The sequence below is a fragment of the Bos taurus genome, chromosome 2 (genome assembly GCF_002263795.3).
Source record: "Bos taurus isolate L1 Dominette 01449 registration number 42190680 breed Hereford chromosome 2, ARS-UCD2.0, whole genome shotgun sequence".
Lineage (NCBI taxonomy): Eukaryota > Metazoa > Chordata > Mammalia > Artiodactyla > Bovidae > Bos > Bos taurus.
In genome coordinates this window covers 34,619,801-34,643,677 of record NC_037329.1, presented here as the reverse complement: position 1 = coordinate 34,643,677, position 23,877 = coordinate 34,619,801, and the positions used below count along the sequence as shown (strand labels likewise).

At 37.3% G+C, this 23,877-nt stretch overlaps 1 protein-coding gene across 8 annotated transcripts in view; it reads left to right on the top strand.

The window, feature by feature from the left end:
- SLC4A10 (solute carrier family 4 member 10) overlaps positions 1–23,877 on the top strand; it is a 343,111-nt gene that overhangs the window by 172,828 nt on the left and 146,406 nt on the right. For all 8 annotated transcript variants that reach the window (XM_025001558.2, XM_059874452.1, XM_025001569.2 and 5 more), the window contains 2 exon segments: positions 4,898–5,036; positions 19,761–19,921. In XM_025001558.2, the coding sequence (XP_024857326.1) occupies positions 4,898–5,036; positions 19,761–19,921 (300 nt within the window).

Genomic DNA, 23,877 nt, shown 5'->3' with positions numbered 1-23,877 from the left:
ATATCTTTTTTGGCGACTTACCCATTAAAATTATTGACCTGTTTTTTAAAAACAAGTTGTTGATTTTATTCAGTTCAGTTCAGTCGTGTCCAACTCTTTGCGACCCCATGAACTGCAGCATGCCAGGCCTCCCAGTCTATCACCGACTCCTGAAGTTTACTCAAACTCATGTCCATTGAATAGGTGATGCCATCCAACCATCTCATCCTCTGTCGTCCCCTTCTCCTCCTGCCTTCAATCTTTCCCAGCATCAGGGTCTTTTCCAATGAGTCCGTTCTTCACATCAGGTGGCCAAAGTATTGGAGTTTCAGCTTAAGCATCAGCCCTTCCAATGAACATTCAGGACTGATTTCCTTTAGGATGGACTGGTTGGATCTCCTTGCAGTCCAAGGGACTCTCATATTGGTTTTATTAATGTTGAGTATTAAGAGGTCTTTGTGTATTTTGGATAATGGTCCTTTATTAGATGTGCCTTTTTCAAGTCTGTAGCTTGTCTTCCAATTTTTTTGACATTGTCTTTCATTCATGGATAGTTATCTTTGGACTGTATCTAAAAAGGCATCACCATACTCAGGTCATCTATGTTTTCTCCTATGTTATCTTCTGAGGGTTTTATATGTTTGTGTTTTACATGTAGATATATGATCCATTTTTGGGACTTCCAGGTGGTGCAGTGGTAAAGAATCCACCTGCCAATGCAGGAGGCTCAAGAGATGTGGGTTTGATCTTTGGGTGGGGAAGATCCCCTGGAGGAGGAAATGGCAACCCACTCCACTCTCACCTGGAAAATCCCATGCACAGAGGAGCCTGGTGGGCTAAAGTCCCTGGGGTTGCAAAAGAGTCAGATATGATTGAGCACACACAAACTCACACACACGATCCATTTTGAGTTTATTTTGGAAAAGTGTTGTAAGGTCTGTGTCTAAATCAGTGTTTTTGCATGTGGATGTCCATTTGTTGAAGAAACTGTACTACCCTGGCTCCTTTGTCAAAAATCAGATAACTATATTTACAGAATTCTATAGTTGGGCTCTTTATTCTGTTCCATTGATCTATTTGTCTGTTCTTCTGCCATTATCACACTGTCCTGATTGTTGTAGCTCTATAGTAAGTCTTGAAGTTGTGGAATGTCAGTCTTCTAACTTTGTACTACTCCTTCAATGTTTTGTTGGCTATTCTGGGTCTTCTGCCTTTACCTTTCCATATAAACTTTAGAATCAGTTTGTTGGTATCCATAAAATAAATTGATGGGATTTTGATTGAGATTGTATTAAATCTACAGATCAAGTTGGGAAGAACTGTCATCCTGTTCTTCCATAATGTCTCATCCATTAATACTGAGTCTTCTTATCCATGACATGGATGTTCTAGCTCTTTCATTATGTTCATTGCATTTTCAGACTGAGTGATGTGTGTCCTTTTGAGTAGTTTATTGCTTAGACATAAAGAGATATTTATATGAAAATGCTTGATCCATAGAAGATATTGATACTTTTAAAAATCTGACTTTTTACCTTGTCTTATAGTCTCACCATAGCCAACCACTTTATAATTAGCATGTGAGTAACTAAATCAGCTTGAGTAACATAACTAGTAATGAAAAGATTAAAGTTTGCAATGGAGCTTGCTTATTTCCAATTATGATTCTATTAGTGGTTTTCTTCCTATAGTATAACTTTGTATATTTGACTTTAAGTAACCATTTGTTGAAAATATGGTCTATATTCCAATAGAAATAGTTTATTTGTGATTATAAAAGCAATATATGGTCTTTGGAATTCCAGTGCTATTGAATATTAAGCTATTAAAATCCTATTGTTCTCAGTTCTCATCAATGATTCTACAGCATCTGACATTATTGACTTGTTCTTTTCTACCTTGACCCTGTTATACTACTGTCTTCATCAAATATAAGTTTTATAAGGGCAGAGGGTTTTTTATTTCTGTTTATCTCTGTCTAATTCACCTGACCAATGGAAGGTATTCATTATAATTTGTTCAGTGTACCAATCCTTTTACATATTTATCTAATCCTTTTCTGGTTTTTAAACTCCTCTTCCTCATCCTAAATATTAAATCATATAATTCCCCTGATACTGAGCCTTCTCTTGTCTTTCATTTCTGAGTCCTCATTCATTGTAATCATATTACTTCTCTAGTTAAATGCAACCTGTGTCTTTACCTCTGACCTTGTCCTCTTTACTGAATCAAATATCCAGCAATCCTGTGACCATCTTTATATGTTTGAACTATGATCACCTCAAACTCAGCATATCTAAAAGATGTCTCCTGTGCTCTCAGCCTACAATACTGGCTCCTCATTCTGACAACCCTTTTTTCCGAGTTTTGTTGAAAAGTAACTTATACCTCATGGTATAAGTACATTATGGTTTGCTTTACATATGTTGTGAAATGACTGCCATGATAGGTTTAGTTAACATTCATCACAGATGAGGACTCGTAGAATTTACTCAACAACTTACTTACATATCATAAAGCTGTGTTAAGTATAGTGATCATGTTGTCTATTACATCCCTAGTACTTACAACTGGAAGTTTATACCTTTTGACCATTTTTTCTCCACTTTCTCCTCTTTCTACTCCGTACTGCTGGTAAGCACAAGTCTGAACTCTTTTTCCATGAGTTTAGCTCAGATGGTAAAAATCTGCCTGCAACACAGGAGATATGAGTTCAATCCCTGAGTCAGGAAGATCCCTTGGAGAAGGGAATGGCTATCTATACCAGTATTCTTGCCTGGAGAATTCCATGGACAGAGGAGCCTGGTGGGCTATAGTCCATGGGGTCACAAAGACTGAGCAGCTAATGCTTTGGTTTTATTGTTTTGTCTTTTTTTAGATTCTACATATAAGTAAGATCATATATTAATAGTATTTGTGTTTCTCTGTCTGACATTTCACTTAGCATCTTCAAGGCTTATCCATGTTATAACCCTCTTTCAATTAATGGCACTAGTATTTTCTCATTCTCCCTGCTTCAAATTCTAAACCTCTCTATTTTGACATGGCTATATTTTCATTGTATCCATCCCCACTACCACTAGAATCAGCATCAGTCATCATTAATAATATTTGTATGATGCTTTATAATTTTAAAAGTATTTTTTGCATGCATTATTCTTCTTTAGGAACTTGATCCTGTCTTCTTCTAGGAAACTAATTCTGGCAGCTGGAAATATTTTCTACTTAAAGTATTTAATTTGTTATTGAACAGTAAATTTTAAATTGCAATTAAGGAAAGTATAATAAGGAGAAATATAGAGTGCTGTGAATTAAGATAACAGGTGCCTGAGTTAATTGTTGCATATGAGTGCTCATGTGTGTGTGTGTATGTGTTTTATGAGTCTGATTAGGTAGGCTTGCCTAAGTATATTATAGTGAAGTAGATGATGAAAGATACAGGAGAGCTAGAGGAGACAGTATGTGCAGTGGCCCTGAAATGGGAAGGAACGTGCTATTTTTAAAAATCTGAAAGAAAATTAAGGTACCCAGAGTGGAATTACAAGGCAGAAGGTAAGGCTATTAAGGTAGGCAGAAGCAAGGGCCCCACTGCAAACATTTATTGATACAAAAAGTATGAGACTATATCATATTTTATATTATATGTATCTTTTTCACTTTGACTTCCAAAATCCTCCCAGTTGTGACTTAATTATAACCTAATCCTTTAAATTACTTATTAATTGGTTTATTTTCACAAAATATTTAATATTATACTTAAGTGATTACTGTGGTTTGTTACTGATTTATTCATTCTCTTGTGTTTTAAAAAATAGTTGAAAATACCATATATTTTATTGTAATAGCACTGAATTTATAAGATGGTTTTCCACTATTGGGCTTTTCCGTTAATATAAATATATTCATTTATTTAGGTGTACTTTTATATCATTCAATAAAGTTTTATAATTTTCATCACAAGTATATTGATTGAACATATATTTACCAGGTAACCCAGCAATTCTACTCCTAGGTATTTACCCCAGAGAATAAAAATTTACACTCACACAAAAATTTAGAATATTTATAGCAGTTCTATTCATAATTGAAAAACTGTAAATTTAATATCCCTAAACAAATGAATAGATAAGCAAAACAAGGTACATTCATATAATGGACTATTACTTAGCAATAAAAAGGGTGAATTACTGATATATTCTGTGACACAAATAAATCTCAAAACCTTAAAGGCATATTGGTAAGTGAATAACAGTCTCTAAAAGCTATACACTATATGTTTCCACTTGTATGGCATTCTGGAAAAGGCAAAACTATAGCAGTAGGAACCAGATTAATGGTTGCCAGGGGTGAGGGGAAGGATAAGGGTGTAATTGCCAAGAAGCCTCGCAAAGAAGTTCTTTTTGGTGAATTATACTCAGCATAGTTTAATATAAGTGAATTTTATCATAGTCAACTCTTCTGAATATGACCGTAAAGTGTAGCAATGTGATGAGAGAAACTGTGCGTGTGTGTATGAGAGATGTGGAAATATTTTCCATGATGCTTAAGTAATCCAAAATAATCATCACATTTGATTTTATCTTTGATAATATAGTACATTATCAAAGTTCTATCAAATATAGCATATCAAATATAGTACTATATTTGATAATATAGTATATTGTGTGATATAGTACATTATAGTACATTATTACTCTATTATGGTATAGTATAGTAAAATGTAATATATTTACATTTTATGTGTTTATGATCCCATATTTTACTGGACTTAATGTAATACTGAATTCATCTTCATTTCTCAAGTCTACTCTGGATGAGTGCTGCGGTGGGGGAGATGTGAGTAGTGTGGAAGGTGGTAACTGGGACATTCGCAGCTCAGGGTCTTGTTGATGCGTGTTCTTGTCTCTGGTATCCATAGACACCCCATCACAGCGAGTACAGTTTATTCTTGGGACTGAGGATGATGATGAGGAGCACATTCCTCATGACCTCTTCACAGAACTCGATGAGATTTGCTGGCGTGAAGGTGAGGATGCTGAGTGGCGAGAAACAGCCAGGTGAGGAGTTTTTGGTTGAAGGGGGAGGTGATACTAAAGAATTTTCATACTACCAGAAAAAAGAGATTTCTATTGCCACAGTTTTGCAGACATCCATCAGTGCTGCTGATTTCTGAAATTGCTCATCTGGCCTGGGCATATCCTATAATGGCATATGGGTCAGAATGAGATCCGAAGACTGTAATTATAGTAAACAGTGACACAGAATCAGCAGCAGCTGCAGTCTTAAAGATAAACAGTAGCATAATTTGTGTGTCATCAAAGAAACAACAGCTATCTAACAGTAATTTATTTGTATCTTTTCAACTATTACCTTGTGCTCCAACTGGTGATATTATGTGGGACTTTTTAAAAGAAAGGACAAAAATTTTAAGAGATTTTAGTTGGAGTCCTGGACTTCTGTACTATTTGTTGAGGGTGAAAATATTTGTAATGTGTTTCTATGAAATGTATACTTTAAACATAGTGGTTTTAAAAAAATAATTTTTAAGAGATTACTTTTTCTGTTACTTATAATGAATATTTCTATATTGCCATTTGATAACTTGTGATAAAAAAGCAATAAATTTGCATTTATTTATTTATAAATACAATAAATTTATTTGCAAAATAAATAAATTTGCTTTTATTTTTTCATTCTTCTTTTCTTCCGTATTTACTCATTTATTTAACAAACACTTATGTTCTATTGTGTGCTAAGTTCAATAGAACAGCAACAACAACAAAAATCTTAGCGAATACCCTGGGTGTTCAGTGGTTAGGACTTCATGCTTTCACTGCAGAGGGCCTGGGTTCAGTCCCTGGTTGGGGAACAAAGATCATACAAGCTGCTCTGTGCAGCCAAATAAGAAAAACAAACAACTTAGATCTTGCTTTTAACAACCTCACCTCCAGTGCAGGATTTAGATAGTAAACAAAGTTGTGAATACTGTATAATGAATGCTGTGATCCAGGTGTGCACAAGAACTGCAGGCATACATAGCTGCTAAGTCACTCCAGTTGTGTCTGACTCTGTGCGACCCCACAGACAGCAGCCCACCAGGATCCCCCATCCCTGAGATTCTCCATGCAAGAACACTGGAGTGGGTTACCATCTCCTTCTCCAATGCAGGAAAGTGAAAAGTGAAAGTGAAGTTGCTCAGTCATGTCTGACTCTTAGCGACCCCATGGACTGCAGCCTACCAGGCTCCTCTGCCCATGGGATTTTCCAGGCAAGAGTACTGGAGTGGGGTGCCATTGGTTAACAATAAAATGGGAAAGACTAGAGACCACTTCAAGAAAGTTAGAGACACCAAGGAAACATCTCATACAAAGATGGGAAAAATAAAGGACAGAAATGGTATGGGCCTACTGGAAGCAGAAGATACTAAGAGGTGGCAAAAATACACAGAAGAACTATACAAAAAAGATCTTCATGACCCACATAAACACGATGGTGTGACCACTCACCTAGAGCCAGACATCCTGGAATGCGAAGTCAAGTGGGCCTTAGGAAACATAATTACAAACAAGCTAGTGGAGGTGATGGAACCCCATTTGAGCTATTTCAAATCTTAAAAGATGATGCTGTGAAAGTGCGGCACTCAATATGCCAGCAAATTTGGAAAACTCAGCAGTGGCCCCAGTACTGGAAAAGGTCAGTTTTCATTCCAGACCCAAAGAAAGGCAATACAAAGAATGTTCAAACTACTACACAATTGCACTCATCTCACATGCTAGCAAAGTAATGCTCATAATTCTGCAAGCCAGGCTTTAGCAATACATGAACCGAGAATTTCCAGATGTTCAAGCTGGATTTAGAAAAGGCAGAGGAACCAGAGATCAAATTACCAACATCCGTTGGATCATTGAAAAAGTGAAAGAGTTCCATAAAAACATCTATTTCTGCTTTATGACTGTGCTAAAGCCTTTGATTTCAGTGTTGACCATCTGGTGATGTCCATGTGTAGAGTCTTCTCTTGTTTTGTTGGAAGAGGGTGTTTGCTATGACCAGTGTGTTCTCTTGGCAAAACTCTATTAGCTTTTGCCCTGCTTCATTCTGTACTCCAAGGCCAAATTTGCCTATTACTCCAGGTGTTTCTTGGAGAAGAAATGGCAACCCACTCCAGTGTTCTTACCTAGAGAATCCCAGGGAAGGGGGTGCCTGGTGGGCTGCTATCTATGGGGTCTCACAGAGTCGGACACAACTGAAGTGACTTAGCAGCAGCAGCAGTAGGAGCCAGGTGTTTCTGACTTCCTACTTTTGTATTCCAGTCCCCTATAATGAAAAGGACATCATTTGGGGGAGTTAGTTCTAAAAGGTCTTATAGGTCTTCATAGAACTGTTCAACTTCAGCTTCCTCAGCATTACTGGTTGGGACATAGGCTTGGATTACCGTGATATTGAATGCTTTATTGACTATGCCAAAGCCTTTGACTGTGTGGATCACAATAAACTGTGGAAAATTCTGAAAGAGATGGGAATACCAGACCACCTGACCTGCCTCTAGAGAAACCTATATGCAGGTCAGGAAGCAACAGTTAGAACTGGACATGGAACAACAAACTGGTTCTAAATAGGAAAAGGAGTACATCAAGGCTATATATTGTCACCCTGCTTATTTAACTTCTATGCACAGTATATCATGAGAAACGCTGGGCTGGAAGAAGCACAAGCTGGAATCAAGAGTGCCAGGAGAAATATCAATAACCTCCGATATGCAGATGACACCACCCTTATGGAAGAAAGTGAAGAGTAACTAAAAAGCCTCTTGATAAGTGAAAGAGGAGAGTGAAAAAGTTGGCTTAAAGCTCAACATTCAGAAAACTAAGATCATGGCATCTGATCCCATCACTTCATGGGAAATAGATGGGGAAACAATGGAAACAATGAAACTTTATTTTGGGGGGCTCCAAAATCACTGCAGATGTGACTGCGGCCATGAAATTAAAAGACACTTGCTCCTTGAAAGAAAAGCTATGACCAACCTAGACAGCATATTAAAAAGCAGACATTACTTTGCCAACAAAGGTCCATCTAGTCAAGCTATGGTTTTTCCAGTGGTCATGTATGGATGTGAGAGTTGGACTGTGAAGAAAGCTGAGTGCCGAAGAATTGATGCTTTTGAACTGTGGTGTTGGAGAAGAATCTTGAGAGTCCTTTGGACTGCAAGGAGGTCCAACCAGTCCATCCTAAAGGAGATCAGTCCTAGGTGTTCATTGGAAAGACTGATGCTAAAGCTGAAACTCCAATACTTTGGCCACCTGATGAGAAGAACTGACTCAGTAGAAAGGACCCTGATTTTGGGAAAGATGGAAGGCAGGAGGAGAAAGGGATGACAGAGGATGAGCTGATTGGATGACAACACTGACTCAATGGACATGAGTTTGAGCAAGCTCCAGGAGTTGGTGATGGACAGGGAAGCCTGGCCTGGTGCAGTCCATGGTGTTGCAAAGAGTTGGACATGACTGAGTAACTGAACGGAACTACCAAATTTTAGTTTTACATATTGCCAGGGATCTTTTTCAGATGTAGATTCAGGAGGGCTCAGGGACAGAGTTTTGGATCTTGCATTTAAACACTGTTTGATTGCTGTGTCAGGAAGATCCCCTAAAGATCCTGGGAAATCCCATGGACAGAGGAGCTTAGAGGGCTACAGTCCATGGGTTACAAAACTTCAGACAGGTCTGAGCACACATACATTTAACTCTAGCCATAGAAAAGTAAAAAAGCAAGAGTATTGTTCTATTCTTATTTATAGTATCTCTCCTCAAAGGCAATCACTGTTAATTGCTTCTTGTATATTTTTTCATAAACATTTTAATGCCCACATCTGCATGTAAATGTATGCCCTTTTTATGTTTATATAAGAGGAATTTATACTGTGTTCATGCCTTGTTTTTTTGACCTAATATATTTGGATCATTTTCCACATTATCAGTATAGATTACTCAGTCCTTTTAATCTCATTAATGACTGCATTACATTTAATTATATGGATGAACTTTATTTATTCAGCCAGTCTTTATAAGGATTTAGATTGTTTTATTTATTTATTTATTTTCCTGTAATAATCATTTACACATATATTTTGGCTTATTTTGTAGGTATTTATGTAGCATGACTTTTTGACAGTTGGATTTGTATATCAAAGAGAGCAGACTTTTTACTTTTGTAGATATTACAAAATTGCCCTGATAAAACATTTTGGTAATTTGCACTTTCTTCAATAATGTATGAGGATTCTTATTTCCCTCAAACTGTTGCTACCAAAAATCATCAAACTTGTAAAAATTTTAGCTAATTTTATAGGTGCAAAGTAAATTTCATTGTTTTAATCTGTATTTTTAATTATTAGTGAGATTGAATATCTTTTCATATGTTTTTATGTTTTTCTGGAGAACTAGCTGTTTATTTCCTTTACTGGTTTTATTTCAAGTCATTCATTTTTGTTATTTGTGTTTTTTAATGCCTTAAAACTAGGGTATGTTATTCTGTGTGAATTACCCTTTTTAATGAAAATATATATATAAATTAAATTCTTTCTGATGCTATTTTAATATTTTAAATGTAGAACTAAATTTGAAACAGTTTTTATTAATATATGACCTGGAAAATTTTAAGATTAAGAACCATCTACCTAATTTTTTTCTTTGAACTGCATCAAAACATAAGTACTATTTTCAAAGACATAATATATGTGCTCATCTTTTTTGATGACAGAAAAACAATATATGATAATATTCTCCACCAATTAGTTTTATAAATTTTGCTCTTTTATGATGAAAAGTTTTTGATAAGGAATTTAAAGTGCAAACCTCCCTGTTTAAGGCTAGAATCATCCATCCTCAACTAGTTCTAAGAAACAAGAGTTCCTGTCTGACTTAAACGAAGAAGATTGATGGTTATGATGACTGTACAGCTCTGATTACAGTTTCTTTAATCAATTGCTGAGAATTACTTCTTGGCAGCATTTTTTAAAAAATGTATTTCTTCTTTCTCATCCCTCAGAATAGAGCAGAGAATTAGGAATATGTGTTCTGACGTAAAAATCTAGAGTTTTTTACCTTCTAGATCAAATGGTGATCTATTCCTTTTAAACACTAACTTCTTGTACCTTTCCCACTCTGTTCAAGCTAGGAGATAGCAGAGTAATACCAGAATCTAGCTCTCTGCCTATCACAGTTGAGCAGGTAAGGTTTTATCATGGTCTAATGGATTAACTTGAACGACATTTTATTCTAAGTCACCAAAATATGTTGCTACTTATTTATAAAGAATGAAAGAGATGATCTAGTTAATTATTAGTATTCTCTAATATTATTAGATAGGACCTGTGTTCTTAGCCCTGCTTCTGGTGCATATATTTGAGGTTCAAATAAACATCTGATAAGCAGTCAAAATAGTAACAGACATTGAAGAGAAGAGTAGTAAATTTTGGCTGAGGCACAATACTTCAGGAAAGAACAGAATATATTTATTGAGGACTTAGAAATGAAGTAGGTTTTAATGTGGTAAAAGTAATTTTGTTCTGGATAACCTAGTTCATCTAAAAAGACTAATTTTAGTTAATTCATGACTCTGTCTGAGTTTTCAAATGCAGTTTAATTCTAATAGATCATTAGCCTAACCATTTGAACTATTTCTTTCTTTTGATTAGTATTCCAGGGGTAATTAATAATTTTCTACCCTAATAGTAGAAATTAAAAGGATATTTTATCAGCACATTGCACCTGCCACATATCACACCTAGAATTTTCATGCCCACTGTTGTTTCCAATTAAAGCTTAGGTAAAGTTTTAGATTTTGAAGCTAAATTTTGAATCATAATTATTTAATAAATGTTTGTGAAAACCAGCTGTTCACTTTTAAAGACCCTAAAAGAAGCCATATGGCTGGGCTCATGAAATCAGCACAATTACAATGTCCTGCTTATAAATAGCATGTAATGTTATTAATAGAAAAGTACGCAGAGGTACCACAGCTGTGCAACTGTGGAAACAACATGTTTGACTCACTGTGGTTGCCCTTTAAAAATGTTACCCACAAATGAGCTCAGCAGAGGCAAACCAAGGGGTAGCAGTTAGGCCTCTGATACATAGATGGTAATGTGGAAAAAGATGATTAAATCAAACCAATTTTATTCATGATGTGAAGGTATTCAATATTCAAAATTGGTAGAGGTTCAAGGCAGCAAGATTTTTCAGTGGAGTGTGAGGTGTGAAAATAATATGGGTTAAGAATAGCTAATGTCAGTAAGGATGAGATGGCTGCATGGCATCACTGACTCGATGGACGTGAGTTTGAGTGAACTCCAGGAGTTTGTGATGGACAGGGAGGCCTGGCATGCTGTGATTCATGGGGTCGCAAAGAGTCGGACATGACTGAGCGACTGAACTGAACTGAATGTCAATAAACTCTAACTTTGGATATATTTTATTTTCCCTTTCCCCTCGAAATAGGCACTTTATGATCACATATGTTATTCTCCAGCCCCTATCCTAACCATGTTCCTTTTTAACCCTCAATATCCTTAATTTTACCCCATAAAAAGATGTTTTCTCTTGAAAATTCATGACTTTCCCCAAGGCTATGATTTTAGATGATACAGTAACTCCCTATTTGGATAGAATCAGAGAATAAAATTGTTAGAAAAGTTAAACTGAATTAGTGAGAATAAAATAAACAGAAAGAGTTAAATTCCATAGAAAAAGTCCATTTCTAATTTACAGAAGAATTTTATTTTGTAGATTTCTTATATGTGTATTGTAGAGGAGATTATCATCAACTTAATCCTCAAAGAATTCAGGAAACACCTATTTTATGTTGTTGTTGCTTAGTAGAAAGAGATTCCAATGTGTTAATTACGGATGAAAACAGACCCAGACTTACTGAAAGAAATGAAAATAAACTCAAAGAGTTTAAATCCACCCTTCCCCCATAGAAAATATCATGCAATTGGCCTAAAATTTCAGTTTTTCTTATTGTCTTTCACATCTCATTCATGCTCGTGAGACTCCTGTTTGCTTTGGTTTGCTAGTCAAACAAGTGTCAGCTGAGTTTATTTGAAAACTGGAATAAATTACAGCAGTTTAGGTCATTAACTGCAGTCAGGCATTTTGCAACTGACAGTATATTCAGTGACTACAGATCTTGAAACAGGATTTGGTGTGTTCTCAGGCCTGCTAATTTCTATCTTTAGAGTATGAAATGGAATGAAAAACAGAAAAGAGAGATATACGTATATATCTTTAAAATATATTCATTTAAATATCTTTCGAAGCTTTTGGCATCATTCTGGAGTTGGCATAAAGCACTGCATCTTGAAGTGTTTAGTAACTTGATATTTGTAACTCGTGGGTTCCTTTTTATGGGAAGCATCTGATGCTTCCTCCTGTAATACTCATAATGGTTATATCAAACCATCCATGCATATAACTTATATTTGGTCATCCAAACTGCATGAAACTCCCAAGAGTCTCCATTCTTTTCTGAAAGACCAAACCCTCAATTTGAAGGAAATTATTCTAAAGGAAGTAGTTTTAAAATGGAACAGAATAGAGAATTAAGAAAGACTAACCCAAGGTCTGTGGTGTTGGAGAAGACTCTTGAGAATCCCTTGGACTGGAAGGAGATCCAACCAGTCCATCCTAAAGGAAATCAGTCCTGAATATTCATTGGAAGGACTGATGTTGAAACTCAAACTGCAGTACTTTGGCCACCTGATGCAAAGAGCTGACTCATTTGAAAAGACCCTGATGCTGGGAAAGATTGAAGGCAGGAGGAGAAGGGCACGACAGAGGATGAGATGGTTGGATGGCATCACTGACTCAATGGACATGAGGTTGAGTAAACTCTGGGAGTTGGTGATGGACAGGGAGGCCTGGCGTGCTGCGATTCATGGGGTCCCAAAGAGTCGGACACAACTGAGTGAGTGAACTGAATCTAAGTGCAGCTAAGTGATTTTTGACAAAGATGAAGAAAGAATTGTCTTTTCAAAAAATGGTACTAGCACAGTTAGAGTTCTATAAGTAAAAAAAAAAAATTAACTTCAATCTAAACTTCACAGTGTACACAATATTAATTCAAAATAAATCGTAAATCTAAATGTAAAACATAAAGCTATACAAACGTTAGGGAAAATGTAGGAGAAAATCTTCAGGACCAAGGGCTAGAAGATGAATTTTTAGACATGATATTGAAAGCACAATCTTTTAACTAAAAGAAAATATTTTAAAATTTGACTTCATTGGAATTAAAAACTTTTTGCTGTGAAAAAAACAAAACCTGTTAGAGGATGAAGACAAACTACTGACAGGGAGAAAATATTTGCAAACCACATATTTGACAAAAATATTATATCTAGAATATGTAAAAAGCTTTCAAAGTTGAACAGTATAAAAACAAATCAATTAAGAAAACGTGCAAAAACAAGCAAACAAAAAAAGACCTTTCAGAGAAGAGAAACACATTGCAAATAGAGATGTAAGCAGTGTTCAAAATCATAAGTCATTAGAGAAATGTAAATTAAAGCCACTGTGATATACTACTGCACACCTAATAGAAGAACTAAATTTTTTTTAAAAAGTCATAATAGCAAATGCTGATGAGGATTCAAGAGACTGGATCTCTCCGCTATTGCTGGCACCAATGTAAAATGGTAGCACTACTCTAGAAAACAGTTTGACAGTTTCTTATAAAACTAAGCATGTACTAGTGAATAAGACTCAGCAATCACAGTCTTAGGCATTTATCCTAGAGAGATGAAAACACATTCACACAAAAATCTCTACATGAATGTTCATAGCAGCTTCATTTGTGATAGCAAAAACCTATAAACAACTCAAATATCCTTCATTGGGTGAGTGGTTAAATAAACGGATACATCCATACAGTGGAAAACTTTTCACCAATAAAAAGGAACAATCTACTGATATATACAACAACTTGGATGGATCTCAAAGACATTGTACTTTAGTGAAAGATGTCTATCTCCAAAAGTTGCAAACTGTATGATTACACACTTAGCCAACAAAGGTCCATCTAGTCAAGGCTATAGTTTTCCAGTAGTCATGTATGGATGTGAGAGTTGGACTGTGAAGAAAGCTGAGCGCTGAAGAATTGATGCTTTTGAACTGTGGTGTTGGAGAAGACTCTTGAAAGTCCCTTGGACTGCAAGGAGGTCCAACCAGTCCATCCTAAAGGAGATCACTCCTAGGTGTTCATTGGAAAGACTGATGCTGAAGCTGAAACTCCAGTACTTTGGCCACCTCATGTGAAGAGTTGACTCATTGGAAAAGACTCTGATGCTGGGAGGGATTGGGGGCAGGAGGAAAAGGGAACGACAGAGGATGAGATGGCTGGATGGCATCACCGACTTGGTGGACATGAGTTTGAGTGAACTCCAGGAATTGGTGACGGATAGGGAGGCCTGGCATGCTGCGATACATGGGGTCGCAAAGAGTTGGACACGACTGAGTGACTGAACTGAACTGAACTGAATTGAATGTCCTCAAAATGACAAAACTATAGTGATGAAGAAAAGATTAATGATTACTAGGGGACAGAAACAGGGTGAAGACTGAGACTATAAAGGAAGCTCATTTGTGATGATGGAGCAGTTATATATTTTGATTATTGTGGCAGTTACTGAATCTTTTGTTGTTGTTCGGTTGCTAAGCTATAGTTGACGAGCCTTATTAATGACTATCACATGGTCTCTGATGCATAATGACCCCGAAAGGGGTAAAAATTGTTAAGATTCACTAATATGAAAATATTCTGAACTGTGTAGGCAAAAATATATGTATATGTTGTATATAGATGTATATATAAAATTGCTATAATATTGCCACCATTTGAAGAGATGCTGTCAACGATTTGTGCTCAAGTGTAAGTTTTTTCAACCTTCAAACATTCTATAAACTCATGGTGGGCGTAGGTATACTCCCCTCTCTAAACTTGTGGCAGATATAGCCATTTTTCCCTATTAGTTTCCTTTTTACTTCCTGACATTTTGGTCCTTGAACACTAAGAACAGATCCAGAGTTTCTTTATCTTTCTTGGAACTCTACACATTAATCTTTCTGACTACCCCTTTTGGTTGGCTTTTTTAGCTGGCCAGTATACTGATTCTTTACTAGACAACATACTTGTCCTCTGTTGGAGTTGGAGTGTTTGATTGTGTAATTTTTTCATGTAAAACAGTAATATAATATCATAGAGAGAGGAAGTTCGAGTGATATTGCACGGCAAGAGGAAGTTAGGGCAAAAGTGACAAGGAGAAGAAAAAAATGAGGAAAATGGTATGGAGTGAAGAAAAGAGAGGCATTTAGGTGAGGGTTTGTTAGAAATGGTGGAATTAAATTGGTTATCTACTGAGATTAAAAAGGAAGTTCTTAAAAGAATAAGATATTTAGTATGACTGCCAAGCAGTAAAATCATCAACTTCTCTTTATTCCTTCCATTTATCTTAGTTAGAAAAAAATCTCAGATATTACTGTTCATTTCACTCCAAGAAGGCAGTGGTTTCCCATTTGGCACTGTGATATCAAGAGTCTTCTATTCTTAGCCCTGGCAGGAACGCTTAGGTAATGCAAATTGAGCTCAGTTCTTATAGATTTAGTCCCTAGAAGTGACTGCAATCACAAGATTTTATTCAAGCAGGCCTAATATGTATTTTTCCAGCAGAATAATCCCCAAATTATACTACTTTCTCTAAAAATCAAAGGGCAAAATTTTCAAAAGTTTCGTATATTGTTTTTAGACTTTGCACTAAATAAAAATGACTACTCTTTCATTTCCTTTTGCATTTTATTATCATTCCATGAAGTGTACTCTCTTTATTAGTTCTATTACAGATTCCCTGTGACCACTGAATAAACATTTGTTGTTGTTTACTTGCTAAGTACTGTCTGACTCTTGCCACCCCATGGACTGTAGCCTGCCAGGCTCCTCTGTCTGTGATATTTCCCAGGCAAGTATACTGGAGTGATTACCATTTTCTTCTGGAGATCTTCCCAATTCAGGGATCAAACCCACATCTCCTGTACTGGCAGGCAGATTCTTTACCACTGAGCCACCAAGGAAGCCCGACTAAACACTTATATTAATATAATTTTCAGTTCAGTTCAGTTCACTCACTCAGTCGTGTCCGGCTGTTTGCAACCACATGAACCACAGCATCGCCAACTCCCGGAGTTCATCCAAACTCATGTCCATTGAGTCGCTGAGCCATCCAACCACCTCATCCTCTGTTGTCCCCTTCCCCTCCTGCCCTCAATCTTTCCCAACATCAGGGTCTTTTCAAATGAGTCAGCTCTTTGCAACAGGTGGCCAAAGTATTGAAGTTTCAGCTTCAACATCAGACCTTACAGTGAACAACCAGGACTGATCTCCTTTAGGATGGACTGGTTGGATCTCCTTGCAGTCCAAGGGATTCTCAAGAGTCTTCTCCAACACCACAGTTTAAAAGCATCAATTCTTCAGCACTCATCTGTCTTTATAGTCCAGCTCTCACATCCATACATGACTACTGGAAAAAATAGCCTTGACTAGACAGACCTTTGTTGGCAAAGTAATGTCTCTGCTTTTTAATATGCTGTCTAGGTTGGTCATAACTTTCCTTCCAAGGAGTAAGCGTCTTTTAATTTCATGGCTGCAGTCACCATCTGCAGTGATTTTGGAGCCCCCAAAAATACAGTCACTCACTGTTTCCCGTCTATTTGCCATGAGGTGATGGGACCAGATGCCATGGTCTTAGTTTCCTGAATGTTGAGCTTTAAGCCTACTTTTTCACTCTCCTCTTTCACTTTCATCAAGAGGCTCTTTAGTTCCTCTTCACTTTCTGCCATAAGGGTGGTATCATCCACATATCTGAGGTTATTGATATTTCTCCTGGAAATCTTGATTCCAGCTTGTGGTTCATCCAGCCCAGCATTTCTCATGATGTACTCTGCATAGAAGTTAAATAAGCAGGATGACAGTATACAGCCTTGGCATCCTCCTTTCTGTATTTGGAACCAGTCTGTTGTTCCTTGTCCGGTTCTAACTGTTGCTTCCTGAGCAGCATAGAGGTTTCTCAAGAGGCAGGTCAGGTGGTCTGGTATTCCCATCTCTTTCAGAATTTTCCACAGTTTATTGTGATCCACACAGTCAAAAGCTTTGGCATAGTCAATAAAGCAGAAATAGATGTTCTTCTGGAACTCTCTTGCTTTTTGGATGATCCAGCGGATGTTGGCAATTTGATCTCTGGTTCCTCTTCCTTTTCTAAAATCACCTTGACTATCTGGAAGTTCATGCTTCACTTATTGCTGAAGCCTGGCTTGGAGAATTTTGAGCATTACTTTCCTAGCGTGTGAAATGAGTGCAATTGTGCGGTAGTTTGAACATTCTTTTCTTTGGGATTGGAATGAAAACTGACCTTTTCCAGTCCTGTGGCCACTGCTGAATTTTCCAAATTTGCTGGCATATTGAGTGCAGCACTTTCACAGCATCATCTTTTAGGATTTCAAATAGCTCAACTGGAATTCCATCACCACCACTAGCTTTGTTCATAGTGATGCTTCCTAAGGCCCACTTCACTTCACACTCCAAGATGTCTGGCTCTAGGTGAGTGATCACACCATCATGATTATCTTGGTCATGAAGATCTTTTTTGTACAGTTCTGTGTTTTCTTGCCACCTCTTCTTAATATCTTCTACTTCTGTCAGGTCCCTACCATTTCTGTCCTTTATTGAGCCCATCTTTGCTTGAGGTGTTCCCTTGGTATCTTTAATTTTATTGAAGAGATCTCTAGTCTTTCCCATTCTATTGTTTTCCTCTATTTCTTTGCATTGATTGCTGAGGAAGGCTTTCTTATCTCTCCTGGCTATTCTTTGGAACTCTGCATTCAGTGGGTATATCTTTCTTTTTCTCCTTTGGTTTTTTCTTCTCTTCTTTTCACAGCTATTTGTAATGCCTCCCCAGACAGCCATTTTGTTTTTTTGCATTTCTTTTTCCTAGGGATGGTCTTGATCCCTGTCTCCTGTACAATGTCATAGTTCATCAGGCACTCTGTCTATCAGATCTAGTCCCTTAAATCAATTTGTTACTTCCACTGTATAATCATAAAGGATTTGATTTAGGTCATACCTGAATGGTTTAGTGGTTTTCCCCACTTTCTTCAATTTCAGTCTGAATTTGGCAATTAGAAGTTCATGATCTGAGCCACAGTCAGCTCCTGGTCTTGTTTTTGCTGACTGTATAGAGCTTCTCCAACTTTGGCTGAAAAGAATATAATCAATCTGATTTTGGTGTCTACCATCTGGTGATATCCATGTGTAGAGTCTTCTCTTGTGTTGTTGGAAGAGGGTGTTTGCTATGACCAGTGCATTCTCTTACCACAACTCTATTAGCCTTTGCCTGCTTCATTCTGTACTCCAATGCCAAATTTGCCTGTTACTCCAGGTGTTTCCTGACTTCCTACTTTTGCATTCTAGTCCCCTATAATGAAAAGGACATCTTTTTGGGGTGTTAGTTCTAAAAGGTCTTGTAGGTCTTCATAGAACCGTTCAACTTTAGCTTCTTCAGCATTACTGGTCAGGGCATAGACTTGGATTACCATGATATCCAATGGTTTTCTTTGGAAACGAACAAAGATCATTCTGTCGTTTTTGAGATTGCATCCCAGTACTGCATTTTGGACTCTTTTGTTGACTATGATGGCTACTCCATTTCTTCTAAGGGATTCCTGCCCACAGTTCAGTTCTGTTTAGTTGCTGAGTCATGTCCGATTCTTTGCGACCCCATGAATCTCAGCACGCCAGGCCTCTCTGTCCATCACCAACTCCCAGAGTTTACCCAAACTCATGTCTTAGTAGATAAAATGGTCTTCTGAGTTAAATTCACCCATTCCAGTCCATTTTAGTTCGCTGATTCCTAGAATGTCGACGTTCACTCTTTCCATCTCCTGTTTAGCCACTTCCAGTTTGCCTTGATTCATGGACCTAACATTCCATGTTCCTATGCAATATTGCTCTTTACTGCATCAAACCTTGCTTCTATCACCAGTCACATCCACAACCGGTTGTTGTTTTTGCTTTGGCACCATCCCTTCATTCTTTTTGAAGTTATTTCTCTGGTGATCTCCAGTGTCATATTGGGCACCTAGCTACGTGGGGAGTTCCTCTTTCAGTGTCCTATCTTTTTGCCTTTTCATACTGTTCTTGGGGTTCTCAAGGCAAGAATACTGAAGTGGTTTGCCGTTCCCTTTTCCAGTGGACTGCATTCTGTCAGGCCCATATGGCATGGACTAGTTTCATGAGTTAGACAAGGCTGTGATCCGTGTGATCAGATTGGCTAGTTGTCTGTGATTGTGGTTTCAGTCTGTCTGCCCTCTCATGCCCTCTCTCAGTGCCTACCGGCTTACTTGGGTTTCTCTTACCCTGGACGTGGGGTATGTCCTCACGCCACTTCCTGCTCCTGCGACGCTCAACTGCCGCTAGCCACTCCTGTGCCAAAATATTAATAAAAATAACTTAAAGTTTTTCTTTGTTTTAAATATATCTTTCAGTGACAGATAGAATGTTAAATGGAATTAAAATGAAATAAACCAGAGGTCTTGTGTTGGCTTTTACTTCTAAAACCCTTGAAACCAAGAAAAAATGTCAATATCTTTATGTGTCTACCTTTTATTATGGAGATAAAGATTCATTTATCTACAGTGTAACTCTCAGTGTGCTGATGATATTATTTATTTGTATAGGTGGTTGAAGTTTGAAGAAGATGTGGAAGATGGAGGGGAAAGGTGGAGCAAGCCTTATGTGGCTACTCTTTCACTGCACAGCTTATTTGAGTTAAGAAGTTGTATTCTGAATGGAACTGTGTTGCTGGACATGCATGCCAATACTTTAGAAGAAATTGCAGGTATATCTTTTATTCTCCTTAGTCTAGTTCATCGTTATGGTGCAGCTGATTTTTTTTACTCTTTTTTTCCTTATAATTCTATATATCTATAATTTTTAGGAAATTAATTCTCATGATCAATGTATGAGACCTTAAAAACAACTTTGTTTTACCACCTCATTTAAGATAAAATAAGTTGAGTCTCAAAGATATATGGTCTAACTTATAGTGGCAAGTAGAACAAGAACCTATATATCTTGGCTCCTATCTAGGCTATACTGTTTTTGTTTTTCAACATAGTATGTAATTAGGCTGCCATGAAAAAACAGAAAGAAAAATCCATAAAGCTAGAGATTGGTTTTTTCAATATTCAGATACATGAAATAACCAAATGAAAAAATTTCAATAAATAGGAAAAATATTAGATTAGAATAGAACGGAAAGCTATGGCCATTTATTTTAAATTATTTATTGGTTTATGACTGTGCTGGGTCTTTGTTGCTGTGCACTGGCTTTCTCTGGTGGTGGTGCACAGGCTTCTTATTGTGGCTTCTCTTGTTCTGGAACACCAAGCTCTCAGTGCTCAGGCTTCAGTAGTTGCAGCACACGGGCTCACTGATTGTGACTCACCAGCTCTGGAGCACAGGCTCAGTAGTTGTGGTACACCGACTTAGTTGCCCCAAGCATATGGGATCTTTCCAGACCAGGGATGGAACCTGTATCTCCTACATTGGCAGGCAGATTCTTAACCATTGGACCACTAGGGATGCCCCTGGCCATTTTTTTAAATTTATTTTTTTATTGAAGGATAATTGCTTTACAGAATTTTGTTTTCTGTCAAACCTCAACATGAATTAGCCATCAGTTCAATTCAGTTCAGCTGAGTCGCTCAGTTGTGTCCGACTCTTTGCGACCCCATTAATCACAGCACGCTAGGCCTCCCTGTCCATCACCAACTCCCAGAGTTTACTCAAACTCATGTCCATTGAGTCAGTGATGCCATCCAGTCATCTCATCCTCTGTCATTCCCTTTTCCTCCTGTCCCCAATCCCTCCCAGCATCAGAGTCTTTTCCAATGAGTTAACTCTTCACATGAGGTGGCCAAAGTATTGGAGTTTCAACTTCAGCATCAGTCCTTCCAGTGAACACCCAGGACTGATCTCCTTTAGGATGGACTGGTTGGATCTCCTTGCAGTCCAAGGGACTGTCAAGAGTCTTCTCCAACACCACAGTTCAAAAGCATCAATTCTTCGGTGCTCAGCTTTCTTCACAGTCCAACTCTCACATACATACATGACCACTGGAAAAACTATAGCCTTGACTAGAAGGACCTTTGTTGGCAAAGTAATGTCTCTGCTTTTGAATATGCTATCTAGGTTGGTCATAACTTTCCTTCCAAGGAGTAAGTGTCTTTTAATTCCATGGCTGCAATCACCATCTGCAGTGATTTTGGAGCCCCCAAAAATAAAGTCAGCCACTGTTTCCACTGTTTCCCCATCTATTTCCCATGAAGTGATGGGACCAGATGCCATGATCTTCATTTTCTGAATGTTGAGCTTTAAGCCAACCTTTTCACTCTCCTCTTTCACTTTCATCAAGAGGCTTTCTAGTTCCTCTTCACTTTCTGCCATAAGGATGGTGTCATCTGCATATCTGAGATTATTGATATTTCTCCTGGCAATCTTGATTCCAGCTTGTGGTTCATCCAGCCCAGCGTTTCTCATGATGTACTCTGCATAGAAGTTAAATAAGCAGGGTGACAATATACAGCCTTGATGTACTCCTTTTCCTATTTGGAACCAGTCTGTTGTTCCATGTCCAGTTCTAACTGTTGCTTCCTGACCTTCATATAGGTTTCTCAAGAGGCAGGTCACGTGGTCTGGTATTCCCATCTCTTTCAGAATTTTCCACAGTTTATTGTGATCCACACAGTCAAAGGCTTTGGCATAGTCAATAAAACAGAAATAGATGTTTTTCTGAAACTCTCTTGCTTTTTCCATGATCCAGTGGATGTTGGCAATTTGATCTCTGGTTCCTTTGCCTTTTCGAAAACCAGCTTGAACATCTGGAAGTTCACGGTTCACATATTGCTGAAGCCTGGCTTGGAGAATTTTGAGCATGACTTTACTAGCATGGGAGATGAGTGCAACTGTGCGGTAGTTTGAGCATTTTTTGGTATTGCCTTTCTTTGGGATTGGAATGAAAACTAATCTTTTCCAGTGCTGTAGCCTCTGCTGAGTTTTCCAAATTTGCTGGCATATTGAGTGTAGCACTTTCACAGCATCATCTTTCAGGATTTGAAATAGCTCAACTGGAATTCCATCACCTCCACTAGAATCAACCATAGGTATACATATATCCCCTCTTTTTTGAACCTCCTTCCCATCTCCCTCCTCATCCCACCCATCTAGGTTGATACAGAGCCCCTGTTTGAGTTTCCTGAGCCATACAGCAAATTCCTGTTGGCTATCTATTTTACATATGGTAATGTAAGTTTTCATTTTACTCTTTCCATGCATCTCATTCTCTCCTCCCTTCTCCCCATGTCCATAAGTCTGTTCTCTATGTCTGTTTATCCATTGCTGCCCTGTAAATAAATTCTTCAGAACCATTTTGCTAGATTCCATATATGTGCATTAGAATATGATATTTTTCCTTTTCTGATTCACCTCATTCAGTATAATAGGTTCTAGATTTATCTGCCTCATCAGAACTGACTCAAATTCATTCCTTTTTATGGCTGAGTAATATTCCATTGTGTATATGTACCACAACTTCTTTATCCATTCATCCGTTGATGGGCATATAGGTTGCTTCCATGTTCTAGCTATTGTAAATAGTGCTGCAATGAACAATGGGATACATGTGTATTTTTCAACCCTCGTTTCTTCAGGGTGTATGTGTAGGAGTGGGATTGCTGGGTCATTTGGTGGTTTATTCCTAGTTTTTTTTTTTAAGGAATCTCCATACCGTCTTCCATAGTGGTTGTATCAATTTACATTCCCACCAACAGTGCAAGAGAATTCCCTTTTCTCCACACCCTCTCCAGCATTTATTGTTCGTAGACTTTTTGATGGTGGCCATTTTGACTGGTGTGAGGTGATATCTCTTTGTGGTTTTAATTTGCATTTCTCTTCATAATGAGCTATATTGAGCATCGTTTCATGTGTTTGTTAGCTATCTGTATGTCTTCTTTGGAGAAATGTCTATTTAGGTATTTTTCCCACTTTTTGATTGGGTTTTTTGTTTTCCTACTATTGAGTTGTATGAGCTGCTTATATATTTTGGAAATTAATCCTTTGTCAGTTGTTTCATTTGCTATTTCTCCCATTCCGAGGGTTGTCTCTTCACCTTGCTTATAGTTTCCTTTGCTGTGCAAAAGCTTTTATGTTTAATCAGGTCCCAATTGTTTACTTTTGTTTTTATATTCCATTTATTTTAAATTGAATTAAAAGTCTTGAATTCCAGAGGAAGCCAAGTGATATAGTTGAGATTAGTTTGTAAGTGGAAACTGTGACTTGCCTCTGGGATGAATGATTTGTACTAGAAGCCTGTTATCACACAAACAGTTATATTGAGGAAGCTTCTTACTGTTACTCTGGAAATAAAAGAAAAGAACTCCTGTATCTTTTGATCTGGAAGCAAACACATTTTAGTAAAGACAAAGTAATACAAAAGAAACCACCACAGAAATGAGTTTTGAAAGGGTATAAATAAAATGGTTAATGAAGGTTTTTTCAAAATAGAAACAAAGCTAAGACTCAAGCAGTTTTAAAAAGATTTCTAGTTTGGAAAAAAATAAAAGCAGTTGCATGTGGAATTTATTTGTAGAATAGAAATACTTCAGAGAGATTTCAATGTCTTAATTATATTGTAAGGATGGGAAAAAAAAAAAAAAAACCCGAAACTGTTTTCTGATCACATGAGAAAATATTGTATTAGAAAAATAATGTATGTAATTTAATCTTCAAATAGCC